The sequence below is a fragment of the Lipophrys pholis genome (genome assembly GCF_963383615.2).
Source record: "Lipophrys pholis genome assembly, chromosome: 3".
In the NCBI taxonomy this organism is placed as follows: Eukaryota; Metazoa; Chordata; class Actinopteri; order Blenniiformes; family Blenniidae; genus Lipophrys; species Lipophrys pholis.
In genome coordinates, this window is record NC_137627.1 from 26,677,130 (window position 1) to 26,695,949 (window position 18,820).

General features: G+C 48.7%; 1 protein-coding gene across 1 annotated transcript in view; it reads left to right on the plus strand.

Annotated features, from left to right (window-relative positions):
* The window catches only part of brip1 (BRCA1 interacting helicase 1), a 52,432-nt gene extending 42,993 nt beyond the window's left edge, over positions 1-9,439 (plus strand). Inside the window, exons 17-20 of the mRNA XM_080460219.1 lie at positions 6,426-6,538; positions 6,616-6,698; positions 6,781-7,059; positions 8,365-9,439. Coding sequence (XP_080316345.1) covers positions 6,426-6,538; positions 6,616-6,698; positions 6,781-7,059; positions 8,365-8,954 — 1,065 coding nt within the window. The 3' untranslated portion in view covers positions 8,955-9,439. The remainder of the gene's footprint in view (positions 1-6,425; positions 6,539-6,615; positions 6,699-6,780; positions 7,060-8,364) is intronic.
* Positions 9,440-18,820: the final 9,381 nt, after the last annotated feature.

Consider the following 18,820-nt stretch of genomic DNA (forward strand, 5'->3'; position numbering starts at 1 on the left):
TTGCAGTGCTTCTCCTGTTCCTTCTTGCACAAAAAAGGAGGTAGCGGTCCTGCTGCTGGCTTGTTCCCCTCTTACGTCCTCCTCCACGTCTCCTGGTGTACTGGCCTGTGTTGGGGTTTATGGTTGGTTATTAGCATATAATTACTGTAGTAATAGATTACTAAAAGTAATAAATCACTGGAAGTAATTTATGAAAAATTGAAATTATTAATGGAAGTAAACGGTCATTTACTCATTAACAACTCCTAAAGTAATTGAATAATTACTTTAAAAACAAACAAAAAATGAAAAATTATCGAAAATAATTTTTAATAATCTTTTTTTATTAATTTGCATAAATTTCTTATTTATGTATTAATAATAAATCGGGGCACCACCAGATAAACTGGAAATAGCTAATACCAAAATATCAGTCTCGTTTGTAAAAAGTTTATTTAAGTTAGTTAATATTTCTGCATAAAATATAACCATCTTAAATAGATTGGAAGGTGTGAGATCCGAGCACAGACTGTTACAAACCAGTGAAATGTCAACAATAAATACACAATAATCACCAAGAAGCGTACAATTCAGCTAACAGGCGTTTATTAATAAAAATGTATTAATTCATAAATAATTCGGAAATCATCTCATAAATCAACACATTCAAATAGCAAACGACATCTAACACGGAGATCTAATCTATTAAACAGCAGACACTATGTACAAAGAGTGTGTGTGCATGTGTGCGTGTGCGCGTGCGTGCGTTCTGGAGTGAGGGGGTGTAATGACCTCGAACGTCCACCAGGTGGAGGCAGACGTCGGCGGGTCAATGCGGTGACTGTGACGACCACTAGGGGCGTGCGGCGGCGCGCAGAGGGAGAGCGCAATAACCTGATGTGTCCACCCGGTGGATGTCAAGAGGGATTGCGATGACCCACGCGACCACTAGGGGCGTTTGACTCGCTCTTTCTGGGGACGCGGCGGTTGCTTAGCGGCCAGATAACAAGACGTCCGTCGAGCGCGCTAGTCTACCGAGGGCGTAACGAACGGGCGGTTCCGTTGGCCCGGTTCTGATCACCTAAGTGGAGGTCGGGACCGGCAGTCAGGGCTCTTGTGATCACGGCAGATCTGCTCTTGCAGCAGCTAACAGATAGGTGTTACATGCAGCAGTGTGTGTGAGCTTATGTTGATCAGGTAAGGGGGGAGCAGGGCTGCGATTAGTGAAAGAGGGGGAGAGATGAGAGAGAATGAAGACAAGAGAAAGACAGAGAATTCTGTGAGGCTCGGTCCTGAACCCTGGTTCCTCCACACAGAGCTCCCAGTGGGCCTGGAGCTCACTCGGACCTCTGGTTCTGAGGTGGAAAACCAGAGTCCGGGACTTGGTTGGTGCGCGTGAACGCGCCTACACAAACATATGAGATACTGCGGCCTTCTGAGCAGCACAGGGAAACATATTGCATTTTCAACAGAACATCATTCTAACTATTCTCTGCCCAGACAAAAGCGCTCACCCTCCGGTTCTGGACAGCACCGTCCGTGGTGCTGTTGGTTCTGGGAGGCGGTGGTAACTGGTTGTTACCGGGTCTTAATTTCAGCGTCCTGAAATTCAGAGGCCTGGCTCCAGCTGCAGGAGTGCAACTGAGAGGATGATCTTGGGAGGAGACGACACTGGCTCTGGTCTCCAGAATCTCCCAAAAACAGGAAAAATAGCGGAAAACAGAAGATGTAGTCCAAACTGGGTCCTGCTCGTCCAGCGGGCTGGCGTTGGTTCTGTCTCTTTGTTTCTGCTTGGTGATCTCCCTCCATGGCCAGTTGAGAATAGCCGAGAGCTTTGATAGAACGTGAGTCTCACAAACTTGGGTTTGGACCCCTGCTGTGTTCGGGTCGGATTCAAGCGTCCTCATTGGCCACTTCCGGGGTCTGGCTCGCTCCCCTGCTGTTTTATGGCCTATCCATTGTCCCTGGTGTTTTCCTTTCGGGGGGAAAACCTCTGGAGGAGTTCATGGAGCTCTGGCCCCAACACCTGTCTCCTGGTATCTCCTCCATGCTCTGGACACTGTGCTGGGAGACACAGCAAACCTCCTTGCCACAGCTCACATTGATGTGCCATCTTGTTTCAGCCGCACAACCTGAGCAACTTGTGTTGGTTGTCGACACCACCTCATGCTGCCTCTAGGACTGAGAACATTAACAAAATTCAAAATGACCAAAACATCAACCAGAAACCACGAGGTTTGTGGTCCCCACCGACAGAACCACTCCTTTATAGGAGTTGTCTTGCTTATTGCCTTTTTTATTTTTTCACGTCTGTTTCATTTGCACAGCAGGTAAAATTGATTGACAATTAGTGTTGGTTCCTAACTGGACAGGTTGATTTCACACCACTGTGATATACTTAGAGTTACATTGTGTTGTTGTGGTGTTCCCTTTAGTTTTGTGAGCAGTGTACTTTACAGAGGAATGGCAATTGTGCTTAAAAGATCCTTTTGTAATTGGTCTGAAACACTAAAGTCTAGGTTTTGATTATCTGTTAGCCACAATCATCAAAATTACAAGAAGTAAAAGCTTTAGATATTTCACTCTATGTGAAATGAATCTATATAAAATAAGAGTTTGATAATCTGTAATGACTGGCAAAAACTATTGAACTTTTTCACAATATTCAAATTTTTTGCGATGTACCTGTTTACCAGTAATGTCTACACCGTTTGAAGTGCACCTACCTGTTTTCATGTGTAAAGAGCATAAAGGAACTGGAACCCCTTCCTCACCTGGCCGGTCTGTTTATCTTGTACAACATCATTCATGTTTTAATGAACAGTTTTTCTGACTGAGACACAACAGAGACAAACAAACCGTAAAGCCTCGGTCCCAGAATGTGACGGAATGTGGCCCACTGCAAAAGTTGTGGATGGTACCGAAAGAATGGTACCCCAGGGTTACGATTTTTTGTCACCCTTTCATTGGGGTACCCAGCACTACAGAACGGTGCCATAAGGAGGAGCAAAACGCAGCCGCCTGCTGATTGGTCAGTGATTTACGTCACTCTGGACAACCTTTCGTCAGTTATGAAGTTCACGCACTACGAATTTTTCCACAAACTGCTTTGAAATGGCCCGTGACAATGAATAACAAAACTCTTCCGTGTTTGGTGCACTCTTGCGTAATGACGTGATATGCCTTCGCTTTTACACTCTGTGGTGGGACCAGGGGGCTGGGTACGCTTTGCTTTACCCTACCAGCCTGCCCTGCCTCACCGTACCTTGCCATCCCAACCCACCTCACCGTACCTTACCGGCCCGGCCTGACCTGCCTCACCGTACCGTACCGGCCTGACCCGCCTCACCGTACCTTACCGTACCGGGCCGACGCGTCTCACCTTACCGGCCCCACCTCACCGTACCTTACCGGCCCGGCCTGATCCTCCTCACCATACCGGTGTGACCCGCCTCACCGTACCTTACCGTACCGGCCCTACCCGCCGCACCGTACCTCGCCGGCCCAACCCACCTAACCATACCTTACCGGCCCGGCCTGACCTGCCTCACCATACCTTACCGGGCCGACCCGCCTCACTGTACCGTACCAGCCTGACGTACCTTACCGTACCGGGCCGACTCGTCTCACCTCACCGGCCCCGCCTCACCGTACCTTACCGGCCCGGCCTGACCCTCCTCACCGTACCTTACCATACCGGGGCGACCCGCCTCACCATGTCTTACCATACCGGGCCGACCCGCCTCACCATACCGGCCCGGTTGACCCGCCTCACCGTACCGTACCGGCCCGGCCTGATCCGCCTCTCCGTACCATACCAGGCCGACCCGCCTCACTGTACCGTACTGGCCTGACCCGCCTTATCGTACCGGCAGTGGCACCGAGGCTTTAATGGAACTGCGTGAGCTGACCCATGATCATATCTGGAAGCAGTGATAGTCTGCTGCCTTTAACACACACACACACACACACACACACACACACACACACACACACACACACACACACACACACACACACACACACACACACACACACTTGAAGACGAGTCACTCAGCTGTCAGCCTCGCCACATATGGCAGACGAGGCGCTCAGCAATCTCAGTGACAGGCACAAGATGTCCTGCACTGCCAGGGGCGCGCGCGCACAGACACACACACACACACACACACACACACACACACACACACACACACACACACACACACACACACACACACACACACACACACACACACACACACACACACACACACACACACACACACACACACACACACACACACACACACGTACAATGTAGCTCAAACAGATGCGCTCAGCTGCGAACCATGCCTAGTAGTCAAATATATGTTTTCAGGGATGAACAGGTTGCCATGGAGGACGAGGCCACAGCACAGCCGGTGATCTCTTGACATTTTAACTAATCCCTTCTAGCTTGTGATTTTCTTGCACATTTGTGATATTTGCTAGCAGCCAGGATTGGCTTTTTCACATATGCAACCTGTCAAGTCGGATCGGGCGCCGACATGGCGCAGAGCGGGCACGCTGGGGCTGGAACACTGAAATGGACTGTGATTGGATTCAGATGACACGGCCGGCTCGGGGCTACTCGGCATTCTGTGGGTCTTGAAGTGGATTCTTTGACTGCCCCGGTGTCTCATGCCTTGGCAGGCCGCTCACCATGAAGCCGGCGGCGTTTCCAGACTGCCAGTGATCCGGGCTGTCCCCTCGGCGACAGGTGGGACCGGAGCTGTCGTTCCAGACACAAGCGGGGCTTTTGTAAATCTCCTGACAGGCCCAGGCCTCTCTCCTGCATTGTGGAGGTGTTTGGTGGTGGTTTGCTGCCTCTTTGCTGAGGTGTGATTAGTCATCGCCTAACTTTTCGGGCGACATTTAAAGAATCCTTGTGACTGGGTTTGTTTGTTTACGAGCAGAAGCAGGGCCACGGCAGCATTGCGTGATGCGTGTAAAGGGAACAGGCTGTACCTGCCACGGTGTTTGGTGGCTCTGGGCGAGCACACGGTACCTGTCAAAAGCAGTTAGAGCCCCGTTCAGCAGCCCTGCCCTGCATGGCATCCCGTCAGACGCCAACTGAACTTTTCACTTGTCAATTCTGAAAGGTTAGCGCTAAAACCAGCAGCGACAGATGCAAATGGATGGATGCTTTCTTGGCATTTCTGAGCGGGGCTGATTCACGTCACCTTGACCACCGAGTCTCCACCCCCTCACCACCTCGCTCAGCTCTGTCACAACCTCTCTTCAGCCCCTTTGTTCCCTTTTCACATCACATCTGTCCAGTGCAGGTAGCAGCTCACACATCTGGCTGCCCCTCCTGGTGGTGACAGACAGGAAACCTTTGCTCTCTCCTGGTTATTGCTTTTCACAACAGGTTTTTACCGTCTTGCTTTGTAGTTGATGAAATGGTAGGAATAAATGAATCTGAGCCCATCACCGTAGTGTTGAGCTCACATAGATCTCTTCTGTTGATCGCTCTTATTTTAGCCGAGGCTACTCTCAGCTCGTGTCAAAAAACTCAGTTTTGTTTCTTGTTTTTTTATTTCATTTTTAAATGGTGATCAGATATTTTGTTGAAGTATATTCCTGCAAAGGCAAACACTTCCCATAAAGTAACATAATGATTCATGACATTTTATCGTTTAAACAAACTGTATCTCACTGTAACATGAACCTGCGGCTCTGCAGCCGCTTGTGACTCTGTAGTGACTCTACTGTCAATGTATATACAATATTTATCTTGATTTAATTCTGCAGCACTGGAAACCAGCTTCAACATGAATCTAATCTCTCGCTGGAGAAAACAAACCTTTCGCTGTCTTTAAAAACCGCAGGTTGCTGGTTTGACCCCCCATTTCCCCTCCAGGTAGTTACTGTGTGTTGCTCGGTAATAACTTAAAGCTGACAATAAAATCTTGTCCTGCCTTTTCATGTAGAAATGTCGGTGTTTGTAAGCCTGTGAGGAAATAAGTAAATTGTAACCCCAATGATGTTATAAGCTATTTGAAAACCAAACAAACCAAAATCAATAGTCCTTCAAAAGAGACACATTTCTCAACAAAATGTTCCTCATTCTTTACCTTTTTGAGTCCTGCTGTTGTGTAACAGTGGAGAAAGACCCTGAATGTGACTGAACTTCAGAATCAAACTGAACACGTCTCGAGCACGATTCACAGTGTGAATGATGAGTGTCATATCTGATACTGAATGTGGTACTTGTGGTATTCTGACAAGTATTGTTCTTTTTTATGATTCTCTACATATCCATCCAAAAACAGCACTTCTCTAAATGTTTAAATCATGTATTGTGTCCCTGTCATCAACTTACTTTCAGGCTAGAAGAAACAACCTTAATAAAATCCCTCCAACTCACCCATTCATCTCCTGTACCTCAGTCACAGTTATATCTCACTGATCTTTGTTTTCAGGTGGAATTAAAGATGAAGTACAACAATCAGCACTACAGCTCCAGAGGTCTTCTCCCCGGGAATCGCTGGTACGAGATTCAGGCCTACAGAGCTCTGAACCAGGCGCTGGGAAGGTGAAGGAGTCTCCAGAAGCTGCAGTCGTCTTTGAATGTGCCTGTTTCTGCCTCCATAACCGTACGCTGGTTTGCAGGTGTATCCGCCACAAGAATGACTGGGGAGCTCTGATTCTGGTGGACGACCGCTACAGGAACAATCCCAACAAGTACATCACAGGTCCTGCAGCCTGTCACACTGTGGACACTAGATGGCAGTAGCTCTCCACGGTTTGTCTCTGAGTGTATGTGTGTCTCCACAGGTCTGTCCAAGTGGGTGCGGCAGCTCGTCCAGCACCACGACACCTTCAGTAACGCCATGCAGTCCCTGCAGGCCTTTTCCCAGCAGCAGCAGGGGGGACCGGGGGCTGTGGTGGACTCTGCTCAGAGCCAGACCCCCAGCCTCAATCTGCCCTCTGCCAGCTCTCACACTCCTGTTACTGCAGACAGTCAGCCTCAGACACCAGCCACACCCAAGCAGACCTCCACCCTCCACCTCCACCCACACACACACCTGAAGGATGGACAGAGAGGAAGCACAGGTGAGAAGTTGAACTAATGCAGATGAATATTCCCTGCAGTCGACCAACCAGCTCGTCTTTTTATTTATTTATTTATTTTTTATTATAGGGACAGTGCATATTAATATACATTGCTGCAAAATATCCCAGAATTTGCCTAATGGCTATTGCACTTTGACCTGCAACGTTCATGCAAAACACTGTTTTTATACTGATTTGACCCGTTCAGGAGGACCACACACACACACACACACACAGGGCTGGGAGTTGTGGTAATACAACATTTTCGAACACATTTTATTTAGTATTTAAAAGTCACCCAGGGGTTTTATAGACACACCGTTGACTGCAGAAGCTCCTGGAAGCTCCTGCTCCACTGCAGTCACATCTCCATGCACTGGGCATTCATGTCTGCATTGTTGACAACAGATCAGTTCACTTCATTATTCCAACATTATATGAAACCTGGTGAGCACAGGACAGAAGCCAGAAGCACAAATGGCAAGAAACAAGTGGATGAAGCTCCACTTCTGATGCACTGCTGGAGGAGCCTGTGAACATACATGTGATCTAAAGAAGAAGAAATGTTGGCCAACAGAGGACGACGAAAACAGACATCAGCAGCGTCTCCCGTTTGTTCATTTATCACAACATGATGGAACTAATGTGGTTTAGACCTAACGTGGTGACAACCTGGAGCATCCACTAAAACGAATGATCCCAGAAAAGATGGCGTCCGGTGAAGTGACGGCGCTCCTGTGTTCCCCTTCATGAGTCCTGACATTTAAAGCAGGAGGGATTAAAGGTGCGTATCGTTTTTCAGGCTCGAGGGGCTTCTGCCAGCGACGTCACGTTGTGGAAATACATGATGTGTTTGCTCATCGCCTTGGCGTGCCTCCTTTGTCCTCAGGGGTCAGGACGAGGTGGAGCGGTTTACCCAGTTCAATGCAGCGAGGTGGACAGAGTGTTGGGGGGGCGGCCCCCCAGCCCGGTCCCTCCCTGGTGGTGGGGGTGGGCTCAGTGGAGTGGCTTGCCTCATTACTGTAAGGTCTTTTGCATGCCTGAGTGGCGCTGAAGCGAGCTGATGAGCAGATGTTGGACTGTTGCTTTTAATTAAATCCCCTTCACCTTTGTTTGGGTTATATTGAGCGTACGCCTGGATTTACTTCATCTTTTTGGGCCAAACAGTCTTGCAGTCACTCTGCATACCAGCTTCATTTCACAATACGACCCAAATGTCACTCAGTTTTGTTATTTCGAGGATTAAAAGTTTCTGAGTATATTTGTGAATGTAAAACAAAGCTGAACTTTGCTTTCTTGTTGCAGAGTGTTTGAAGATGCTCCAGGGTCCCTCTTCAGAGAAAATCCCACCTCGCTCCTTCTTCCCCATCTTCACCTCCAGCCCCATCAGCACCCGATTTAAGACCCCCATCTTCACAGGAACCCCGCCCAGAAAGACCCCGGAGACGTCCAGTCACTGTGAGGACATTGAGAACCCCCCCGCCGGCCCCCCACCAACCCCCTCCCAGAGCCTCAGCCCTAAACATGTAGCTGGAGGAGAGCCGTCCTCCGTCACATCCCCACCCCGGCCAGAGAAGAGAGGAACACCCTCAGCAGACAGTTCAGACGAAGAGGATCACTCGGTCTTCTTCACTCCAGAACTCTTCGAGGGCGACGGGGCTAACAGCCCAGAGGAGGTGGCCGAGGCTGCTGCAGGGCTGAAGAGCGCCACCCTACTGGCAGAACCAGGTACCTCCAAACGAGGTGGAGAGGGGGGTCCAGCTCCAGCTTCAGTCAGCCAGGAGGGGTTGGGGGTGCAGGAAGGACAGGGGCAGAGCAGAGATGTAGGCAGCAGCAGGTCCCACAGGCTGTCCAGGTCCAAGCAGAGAGCTCCACCCACTCCCACAGGTAAATAACCATCAGACCCCCACAATCTGAGCAGGCTTCTACACAGACACCACGGCCTCCTGGGCTCAAAGTGGGGGGCGGGTTCCCACAGGGGGCAGCAGGAAAAAACTGAAGGTTCAGCACAACAGGATCTGAGGATCAAACCTCATTAAAATAAAAAAAACACTTTAAAAACCTTGAGTATCACAACAGCAGCAAACTGTGTATAAGGACTAAATGAGTATTTCAAATGAAAACCCTAACAACACTGAAGGAGACATGATCTTGTTCATTAATCTCAAATTATATATCTATATATATGTATATATATAGCCTGGGGCAGATCTGATCCGTCAGAGAGCAGTTCCTCATGCAGGGCGACAGCTCGCCTTATTATGGTCTGTCCTCCGCTGAAACACACCTCACTAACCTACAGCGCTGGAATGGAAGGAAGTGCAGCTGCATTCAGCAGTTTAATGATGTTTATGTTTTGGACATGGCTGTTTTAATACAATCCATGACTTCTATCTCATTTCTAATTACACGCCATAAACAAATGTGCTGTGGGTGTGTGAACACATTCATTTTGTTTTAAAGAATGATATGAGTCACTACAGTCTGATGGTGAACAGTTCACTACAGTCTGGTGAGCAGTTCACCAAGGCCTTCAGTGATCAGTTTTCACCCGTTGGTACAGGGTATATCAGCCCATCTGAAAACAGGAGTTTGAAGAAGCCGTCAACATTTAAGTAACCACGACTGTACTCTAACTGTAACTTCAAATCAATAAAAGGAAGTGTTGGTAATGGGTTCATTGTGTCGCCAGTCTTCACACTATGTTTCACAGTTTGGATCCTGATAACACAATCCTGTGTTAGTAGAGTTGTTTAAAATTCACGCCACTTTGCTGCAATGAAATGTTGCTTTTAAGCTTCATTTATCTGCCAAACCTTCTAAACTGTTGTGGTATATATGCTTTATAGAGCTCAGCCTCATCTCTTCTATTCATTTTATATACAGTTTGAAGTGTGTGTGTGTGTGTGTGTGTGTGTGTGTGTGTGTGTGTGTGTGTGTGTGTGTGTGTGTGTGTGTGTGTGTGTGTGTGTGTGTGTGTGTGTGTGTGTGTGTGTGTGTGTGTGTGTGTGTGTGTGTGTGTGTGTGTGTGTGTGTGTGGGGGGCACTTTAAAGACCACATTTGATTGAGCCTGAGGAGCGGATGTGGTCTAATCAAGCCGATGCTTAATGCAGAATCATCAAACGGAGACACGACAATGACATTAAACATGATTACACTGATGTGATTTGTCTCATTACAGGACGAACTTCACCAATGTGTGATTTGCGTAGGCGAGCGGAGTAGACAAGTGTTCCATAAAAGCCTTTCTTTGCCCATCAGCTGCCTCCCTAAGACCCTTGTATATGTAATCGTGCATGACCACTCGTTAACATAATCAAAAGTCTGAGCCTGGAGAGGCCACGGATGTGTGTTAAAAGCACTTAATAGGGTCCACATTACTGCAGGACTCAGTAATGGCTGTGAATGACTGTTTTCTGCCATTAACCAACTCAACCTCTCCTAACAATCATTAAAGCTACACTAAGAAAACATTTTCAGTCTAAAACAAATGTTGGAGCCAAATTCACAGAAACAGGATTCTGAACCAACAGTAATCCAGGGGTGACAAACATGTGGCCCGTGGGCCAAACCGGTCCGTAAGAGAGTTCAATCCGGGCCCCACAGGACGTACAAATAAGAAAGAAATCATAACCTGCAGTACTTCAATCAAACTAACTCGTTCTTAATTTGCTCTCTTTGGCTGCCACTGTTTTTGAACTCCTTGTAAAAAGTGCAAATAGCAATTAGTTTAAAGGGGAGGTGGGGTATTACCATTCATAGAATACTCAAATATTTCACTGGTCCAGCTTAATTCAGGTCAATCTGGGAGGGATGTGGCCTCCAATCTAAAAATAAGTTTGACATCTGTAATCCCACATGTCAGGGTTAGGGTTCCACACAGTTTGGTCAGAAGTGTAAACCTCTTGGTTGGAATGTGTCTCGGGTTGTTCCAGGTCCCTGCTCTCTACAACAGCAGAACACAGAAAGAACAACACACTGAGTGAAGGAACTCTGCAGTACCGACCGTCTCAAGGCCCCTCCATACGTTCTGCATTTTGCGCCCGCAGACTGAGGATACACACACTTGCGAGTTCACTTCTGAGTGTGTTCCATAACGCAACGTAACAATCCCAAAAATATCTCCACTTCTGATGGCGGCGTTCTGCTCTTTTCCTGAAGTAGTTTCTGTTTCACTCCAGGAGTTCTGAGCGTCTGGATCTGTATTTTCTTTTTAACTGTGATTGTTCAGACGGGAGATGGAGGATCTCCTCACACTGCGTGTTGATCTAGAACATATTCTGTCAAAGCGCTCCATGTTGATCTAGAACATGTTGGGTCAGAGCGCTGCCTATTGATCAGTGTTGCCACAGTTACCTTGAAAAAGTAATCCAATTACAGATTACTAGTCACTCCTTTAAAAGTAACTTAGTTACTTTACTCATTACTTGTTTTAAAAGTGACTAAGTTAGATTACAAGTGTCTTTTCTGGTACTTTCAGCAGCCCCCTATCTCCACATATCAATTACAACCGGTTTGACCAAAAACTCTGTTCTGATCACTGCCTGACACATATTTAACATCTGACCTTCATTCTTTGTTGTATTTATATCTGGCTCATGGTTTTATTATCAGATTTTTACTATTACTGGTATTTATTTACCCGGAGAGGTAGTTGTAGGTTGTTGTTGCACTATTTATCTATTTATTTATTTGCACTACCTGGTCCATGCGACCTTTTAATCCCTCCGGGGTGGAACAAATGAATAAAGTCATTCATTGATTGATTGAAAAAATGGGGGGCTGATTGCAATGTTAAGGTTTATTGATGACATTAGTTTGTTCCCATTCTTTTGTGTTACATGAACACGCATTAGAGCGAGTTGGCCTGTGATTGGCTGAGAGTGGAGAAGGGGGCGGGTCAGGGGAGTGTGCAGACTGCATACATGCTCTGCCTGTGTTTGTGTCCGTTTGGAGGAGAACTGAGGAGCTGCTGGTTCTGTTTGATAATAAAGTGGCTTTGCAGACAAGAAAGTCATCCTGCGGGACGCTATAATAGTAACACACAGTGACGTGGATAAGTAACTTTAATCTGATTACTGGTTTGGAAATAGTAACACGTTAGATTACTATTTACTGAAAAAAGTGGTGATAACAGAGTAACGCATCACTAATTAACGCGTTACCGGCATCACTGGTGTTGATCTAAAACATGTTGGGTCAGAGCGCTGCTTGTTGCTCCAGAACACACCTGTCAAACTCAAGGCCCGCTGGCCAAATGTGGCCCACCACGTAATTTTATGTGGCCCGCGAGCCTTGAGTTTGAAACATGAGCTCTAAATATTAACAATGGGAGAACAAGGACATTCTAGAGGACAGACCACCAAGTTGGATTGTTATTACGGAGACTGTCAAAATAAAAGTACCAAGTTGGATTGTTATTACGGAGACTGTCAAAATAAAAGTACCAAGGTGGATTGTTATTACGGTGACTGTCAAAATAAAAGTACCAAGGTGGATTGTTATTACAGTGACTGTCGAAATAAAAGTACCAGGTCCAGGAGAACTTGGACTGGGAGTCTTGACACCACAGAGGAAACGTTGTTCTGACTGGCTCTACTGAGCATATGCAGAGGAACTAGTTAGTACCAACATGGTGACCATGTGTGGTGACAGCGTTTCCCTGAAAGATCCACCTTGGGGGGTGTTTTCATAAAGTTGTGTTTTCAGTGGCTCTGCGCACCGTTGTCAAGGAAACTAACAACCGAAACGCAACGTTTTTGCTTGAAATATTTGCCATGTAAACGGGCCATTAGTCACTGGTCCATTGACTTTGCAGTTCCATGGCGCTGAGCCGCCGTAGGGGATTTCTGCATCAGTGTGATTGTTGTGATCATCATGTCACAACTGTATATAATAACGCACAAGAAGATGTGACTCAGTTGAATAAATCCTGAACATGACCTCTGCATCCATATATAATCAATCCATCTTTTTATTGCTCAATAAATGTATGTAAACATTTCTGACAAGTGTGGATGATAAGTTATCAGATCTGAGCTCCTGGTAGTCAGACTGAAGGTTTCTGGTGATGCCTGATGCAATGTAAAGAATGACTGGCAGAACTTATCTTCTTTGTTTTGGTTGTAGCAAACAACTTTCCCAGACGTTTAATGAAGGGGCCTCTATTTAAATCGACAGGCAGAAGCAATGGAGGCAGGCATGTAGCGAGAGTCAGTGTTGGTCTGATTGAGGCCAGGAACAGCCAGAAGAATGCAGATGAGACCAGGACCAGATATGAGGTCAAAGGTTTGATGAGCAGGTCATCTAGAGCCACAGCTGGATGTGCACACAGCTCAACCACTGCACATCAAGACCTCGAGCTACCAGAGATCCAAGAAGCAAACAAGCTCTCTGAGCAAAGCTTGAAACCCCGTCAGACCTCCAGAGGCTCAGAGACAGGAAGACCGTCTGAGAGGGTGAGGAAACTCAACGTTCCCCTCTCTCCTGTTCGCGAGTCAGGACTGGTGCTGGTAGTTCTCACCCCCAAACAAGAAGCTGGAGGTAAGCATTCTGAAACAACCGGTAAACCAATGAGAACGCAACTTTCTGTCTGCATACCAGAAAGGGTTCAATCTAGAGACGCACCAATACTACTCTTTTAAAGGACAAGTACGAGTACTAATCTTTAGCTACTTGCTGATAGAGTACCGATACCAGTACTTATTAATTGCCATCTAGCATGGTTGATGCCATCATAGTACTGGTCTGAATAGATTGTTAAACTGCTCCTGTCATTGAAGATGATTTTGACACCCCTGATGTACAAACTCGTGCTAAATAACAAAGTTAATTTCTGTGTACAAACACCACTGAGGAAACTCCTGACATTTCAGGATGGCCAGAAATGTAAAGGTTTTAATTCAAGTGCCACCGCAGCACTGAAAGTGATGCCAAAAAACTTAAACGACATCACAAAGCATGTAATTCACATACTATGTATACAAATACATGGTGGGTAGTGCCAAACTAACACTCTAATACAAAGTGTTTCTATTCAACTGATTATTGACTATTTTTTGTTTCGTTTCAACTCAGTTCTTAAGGTCCAGAGACGCAGGAGGCTTAAGAGGACATCTTCAAAAACACTGGTACATTTTGTTCATTTACACTCATGCTGTCACCACCAGACTCGTGCTGTCACCACCAGACTCATGCTGTCACCACCAGACTCGTGCTGTCACCACCAGACTCATGCTGCCACCACCAGACTCATGCTGCCACCACCAGACTCGTGCTGTCATCGCCAGACTCGTGCTGTCACTACCAGACTCGTGCTGCCACCACCAGACTCATGCTGCCACCACCAGACTCATGCTGCCACCACCAGACTCATGCTGCCACCACCAGACTCGTGCTGTCATTGCCAGAATCGTGCTGTCACCACCAGACTCGTGCTGTCATCGCCACCAGACTCATGCTGTCAACACCAGACTCGTGCTGTCACCACCAGACTTGTGCTGTCAACACAAGACTCGTGCTGTCACCACCAGATTCATGCTGCCACAACCAGACTCATGCTGCCACCACCAGACTCGTGAAGTCATCACCAGACTCGTGCTGTCATCGCCAGACTCGTGCTGTCACCACCAGACTCGTGCTGTCATCCCCAGACTCATGCTGTCACCACCAGACTCGTGCTGTCATCACCACCAGACTCATGCTGTCACCACCAGACTCGTGTTGTCATCACCACCAGACTCGTGCTGTCACCACCATACTCGTGCTGTCATCGCCAGATTCATGCTGTCACCACCAGACTCGTGCTGTCATCGCCAGATTCATGCTGTCACCACCAGACTCGTGCTGTCACCACCAGATTCATGGTGCCACCACCAGACTCATGCTGTCATCACCACCAGACTCATGCTGTCACCACCATACTTGTGCTGTCACCACCAGACTCATGCTGTCACCACCAGACTCGTGCTGTCACCACCAGACTCGTGCTGTCACCACCAGATTCATGCTGTCACCACCAGACTCGTGCTGTCAACGCCAGACTCGTGCTGTCACCACCAGACTCGTGCTGTCATCGCCAGACTCGTGCTGTCACCACCAGACTCGTGCTGTCATCGCCAGACTCATGCTGTCATCGCCAGACTAGTGCTGTCACCACCAGACTCATGCTGTCACCACCAGATTCATGCTGTCACCACCAGACTCGTGCTGTCATCGCCAGACTCATGCTGTCACCACCAGACTTGTGCTGTCATCACCACCAGACTCATGCTGTCACCACCAGATTCATGCCGGCACTACCAGACTCATGCTGTCATAACCACCATACTCATGCTGTCACCACTAGACTCATGCTGTAACCACCAGACTTGTGCTGTCATCACCACCAGACTCATGCTGTCACCACCAGATTCATGCCGGCACTACCAGACTCATGCTGTCATAACCACCATACTCATGCTGTCACCACCAGACTCATGCTGTAACCACCAGACTCAGGCTGTCACCACCAGACTCGTGCTGTCACCACCAGACTCGTGCTGTCATCGCCAGACTCGTGCTGTCACCACCAGACTCATGCTGTCACCACCAGATTCATGCTGTCACAACCAGACTCGTGCTGTCATCGCCAGACTCGTGCTGTCACTACCATACTCGTGCTGTCATCGCCAGACTCATGCTGTCACCACCAGACTTGTGCTGTCATCACCACCAGACTCATGCTGTCACCACCAGACTCGTGCTGTCATCGCCACCAGATTCATGCTGTCACCACCAGATTCATGGTGTCACCACCAGACTCGTGCTGTCACCACCATACTCGTGCTGTCATCGCCAGATTCATGCTGTCACCACCAGACTCATGCTGTCACCACCAGACTCATGCTGTCACCACCAGATTCATGGTGCCACCACCAGACTCGTGCTGTCATTGCCTGATTCATGGTGTCACCACCAGACTCGTGCTGTCACCACCAGATTCATGCTGTCATCACCAGATTCATGGTGTCCCCACCAGACTCATGCTGTCATCGCCAGATTCATAGTGTCACCACCGGACTCATTGTGTCACCACCAGATTCATGCCGGCACTACCAGACTCATGCTGTCACCACCAGACTCATGCTGTCATCACCACCAGACTCATGCTGTCACCAGCAGACTCGTGCTGTCACCACCATACTTGTGCTGTCACCACCAGACTCATGCTGTCACCACCAGATTCATGCTGTCATCACCAGACTCATGCTGTCATCGCCAGACTCGTGCTGTCACCACCAGACTCGTGCTGTCATCGCCAGACTCATGCTGTCACAACCAGACTCGTGCTGTCATCGCCACCAGACTCATGCTGTCACCACCAGATTCATGGTGTCACCACCAGACTCGTGCTGTCACCACCAGACTCATGCTGTCACCACCAGATTCATGGTGTCACCACCAGACTCGTGCTATCATCACCACCAGACTCATGCTGTCACCACCAGACTTGTGCTGTCATCGCCAGATTCATAGTGTCACCACCAGACTCATGCTGTCATCACCACCAGACTCATGCTGTCACCACCAGACTCGTGCTGTCATCGCCACCAGACTAATACTGTCACCACCAGATTCATGGTGTCACCACCAGACTCGTGCTGTCATCGCCAGATTCATGGTGTCACCACCAGACTCGTGCTGTCACCACCAGGCTCGTGCTGTCACCACCAGATTCATGGTGTCACCACCAGACTCGTGCTGTCATCGCCAGATTCATGCTGTCACCACCAGATTCATGGTGTCACCACCAGATTCATGGTGTCACCACCAGACTCGTGCTGTCATCACCAGACTCGTGCTGTCATCACCACCAGACTCGTGCTGTCATCGCCACTAGACTCATGCTGTCACCACCAGACTCATGCTGTCACCATCAGACTCGTGCTGTCACCACCAGATTCATGGTGTCACCACCAGACTCGTGCTGTCACCACCATACTCGTTCTGTCATTGCCAGATTCATGCTGTCACCACCAGATTCATGGTGTCACCACCAGACTCGTGCTATCATCACCACCAGACTCATGCTGTCACCACCAGACTCGTGCTGTCATCGCCAGATTCATGGTGTCACCACCAGACTCATGCGGTCACCACCAGATTCATGCTGTCATCACCAGACTCGTGCTGTCATCGCTAGACTCGTGCTGTCACCACCAGACTCGTGCTGTCACCACCAGACTCATGCTGTCACCACCAGATTCATGGTGTCACCACCAGACTCGTGCTGTCATCACCACCAGACTCGTGCTGTCGCCACCAGACTCGTGCTGTCATCGCCACTAGACTCATGCTGTCACCACCAGACTCATGCTGTCACCACCAGACTCGTCCTGTCATCGCCAGATTCATGGTGTCACCACCAGACTGGTGCTGTCACCACCAGACTCGTGCTGTCATCACCACCAGACTCGTGCTTTCACCACCAGACTCGTGCTGTCATTGCCGCCAGACTCATGCTGTCACCACCAGATTCATGGTGCCACCACCAGACTCGTGCTGTCACCACCAGATTCATGCTGTCATCGCCAGATTCATGGTGTCCCCACCAGACTCATGCTGTCATCGCCAGATTCATGGTGTCACCACCAGACTCATTGTGTCACCACCAGACTCATGCTGTCACCACCAGACTCGTGCTGTCATCGCCAGATTCATGGTGTCACCACCAGACTCGTGCTGTCATCACCACCAGACTCATGCTGTCACCACCAGACTCGTGCTGTCATCGCCAGATTCATGGTGTCACCACCAGACTCGTGCTGTCATCACCACCAGACTCGTGCTGTCACCATCAGACTCGTGCTGTCATCGCCGCCAGACTCATGCTGTCACCACCAGACTCGTGCTGTCATCGCCACCAGATTCATGGTGCCACCACCAGACTCGTGCTGTCATTGCCAGATTCATGGTGTCACCACCAGACTCGTGCTGTCACCACCAGATTCATGCTGTCATCGCCAGATTCATGGTGTCACCAACAGACTCATTGTGTCACCACCAGATTCATGCCGGCACTACCAGACTCATGCTGTCATCACCACCATACTCATGCTGTCACCACCAGACTCATGCTGTCACCACCATACTCATGCTGTCACCACCAGACTCATGCTGTCACCACCATACTCATGCTGTCACCACCAGACTCAGGCTGTCACCACCGTACTCATGCTGTCACCACCAGACTCAGGCTGTCACCACCAGACTCGTGCTGTCACCACCAGACTTATGCTGTCATCGCCACCAAACTCATGCTGTCACCACCATACATGTGCTGTCACCACCAGACTCATGCTGTCACCACCAGACTCGTGCTGTCATCGCCAGACTCGTGCTGTCACCACCAGACTCATGCTGTCACCACCAGATTCATGCTGTCACCATCAGACTCATGCTGTCACCACCAGACTCATGCTGTCACCACCAGACTCTTGCTGTCATCGCCAGACTCGTGCTGTCACCACCAGACTCATGCTGTCACCACCAGATTCATGCTGTCACCACCAGACTCATGCTGTCACCACCAGACTCATGCTGTCACCACCAGACTCATGCTGTCACCACCAGACTCTTGCTGTCATTGCCAGATTCATGGTGTCACCACCAGACTGGTGCTGTCACCACCAGACTCGTGCTGTCACCACCAGACTCGTGCTGTCACCACCAGACTTATGCTTTCATCGCCACCAAACTCATGCTGTCACCACCATACTT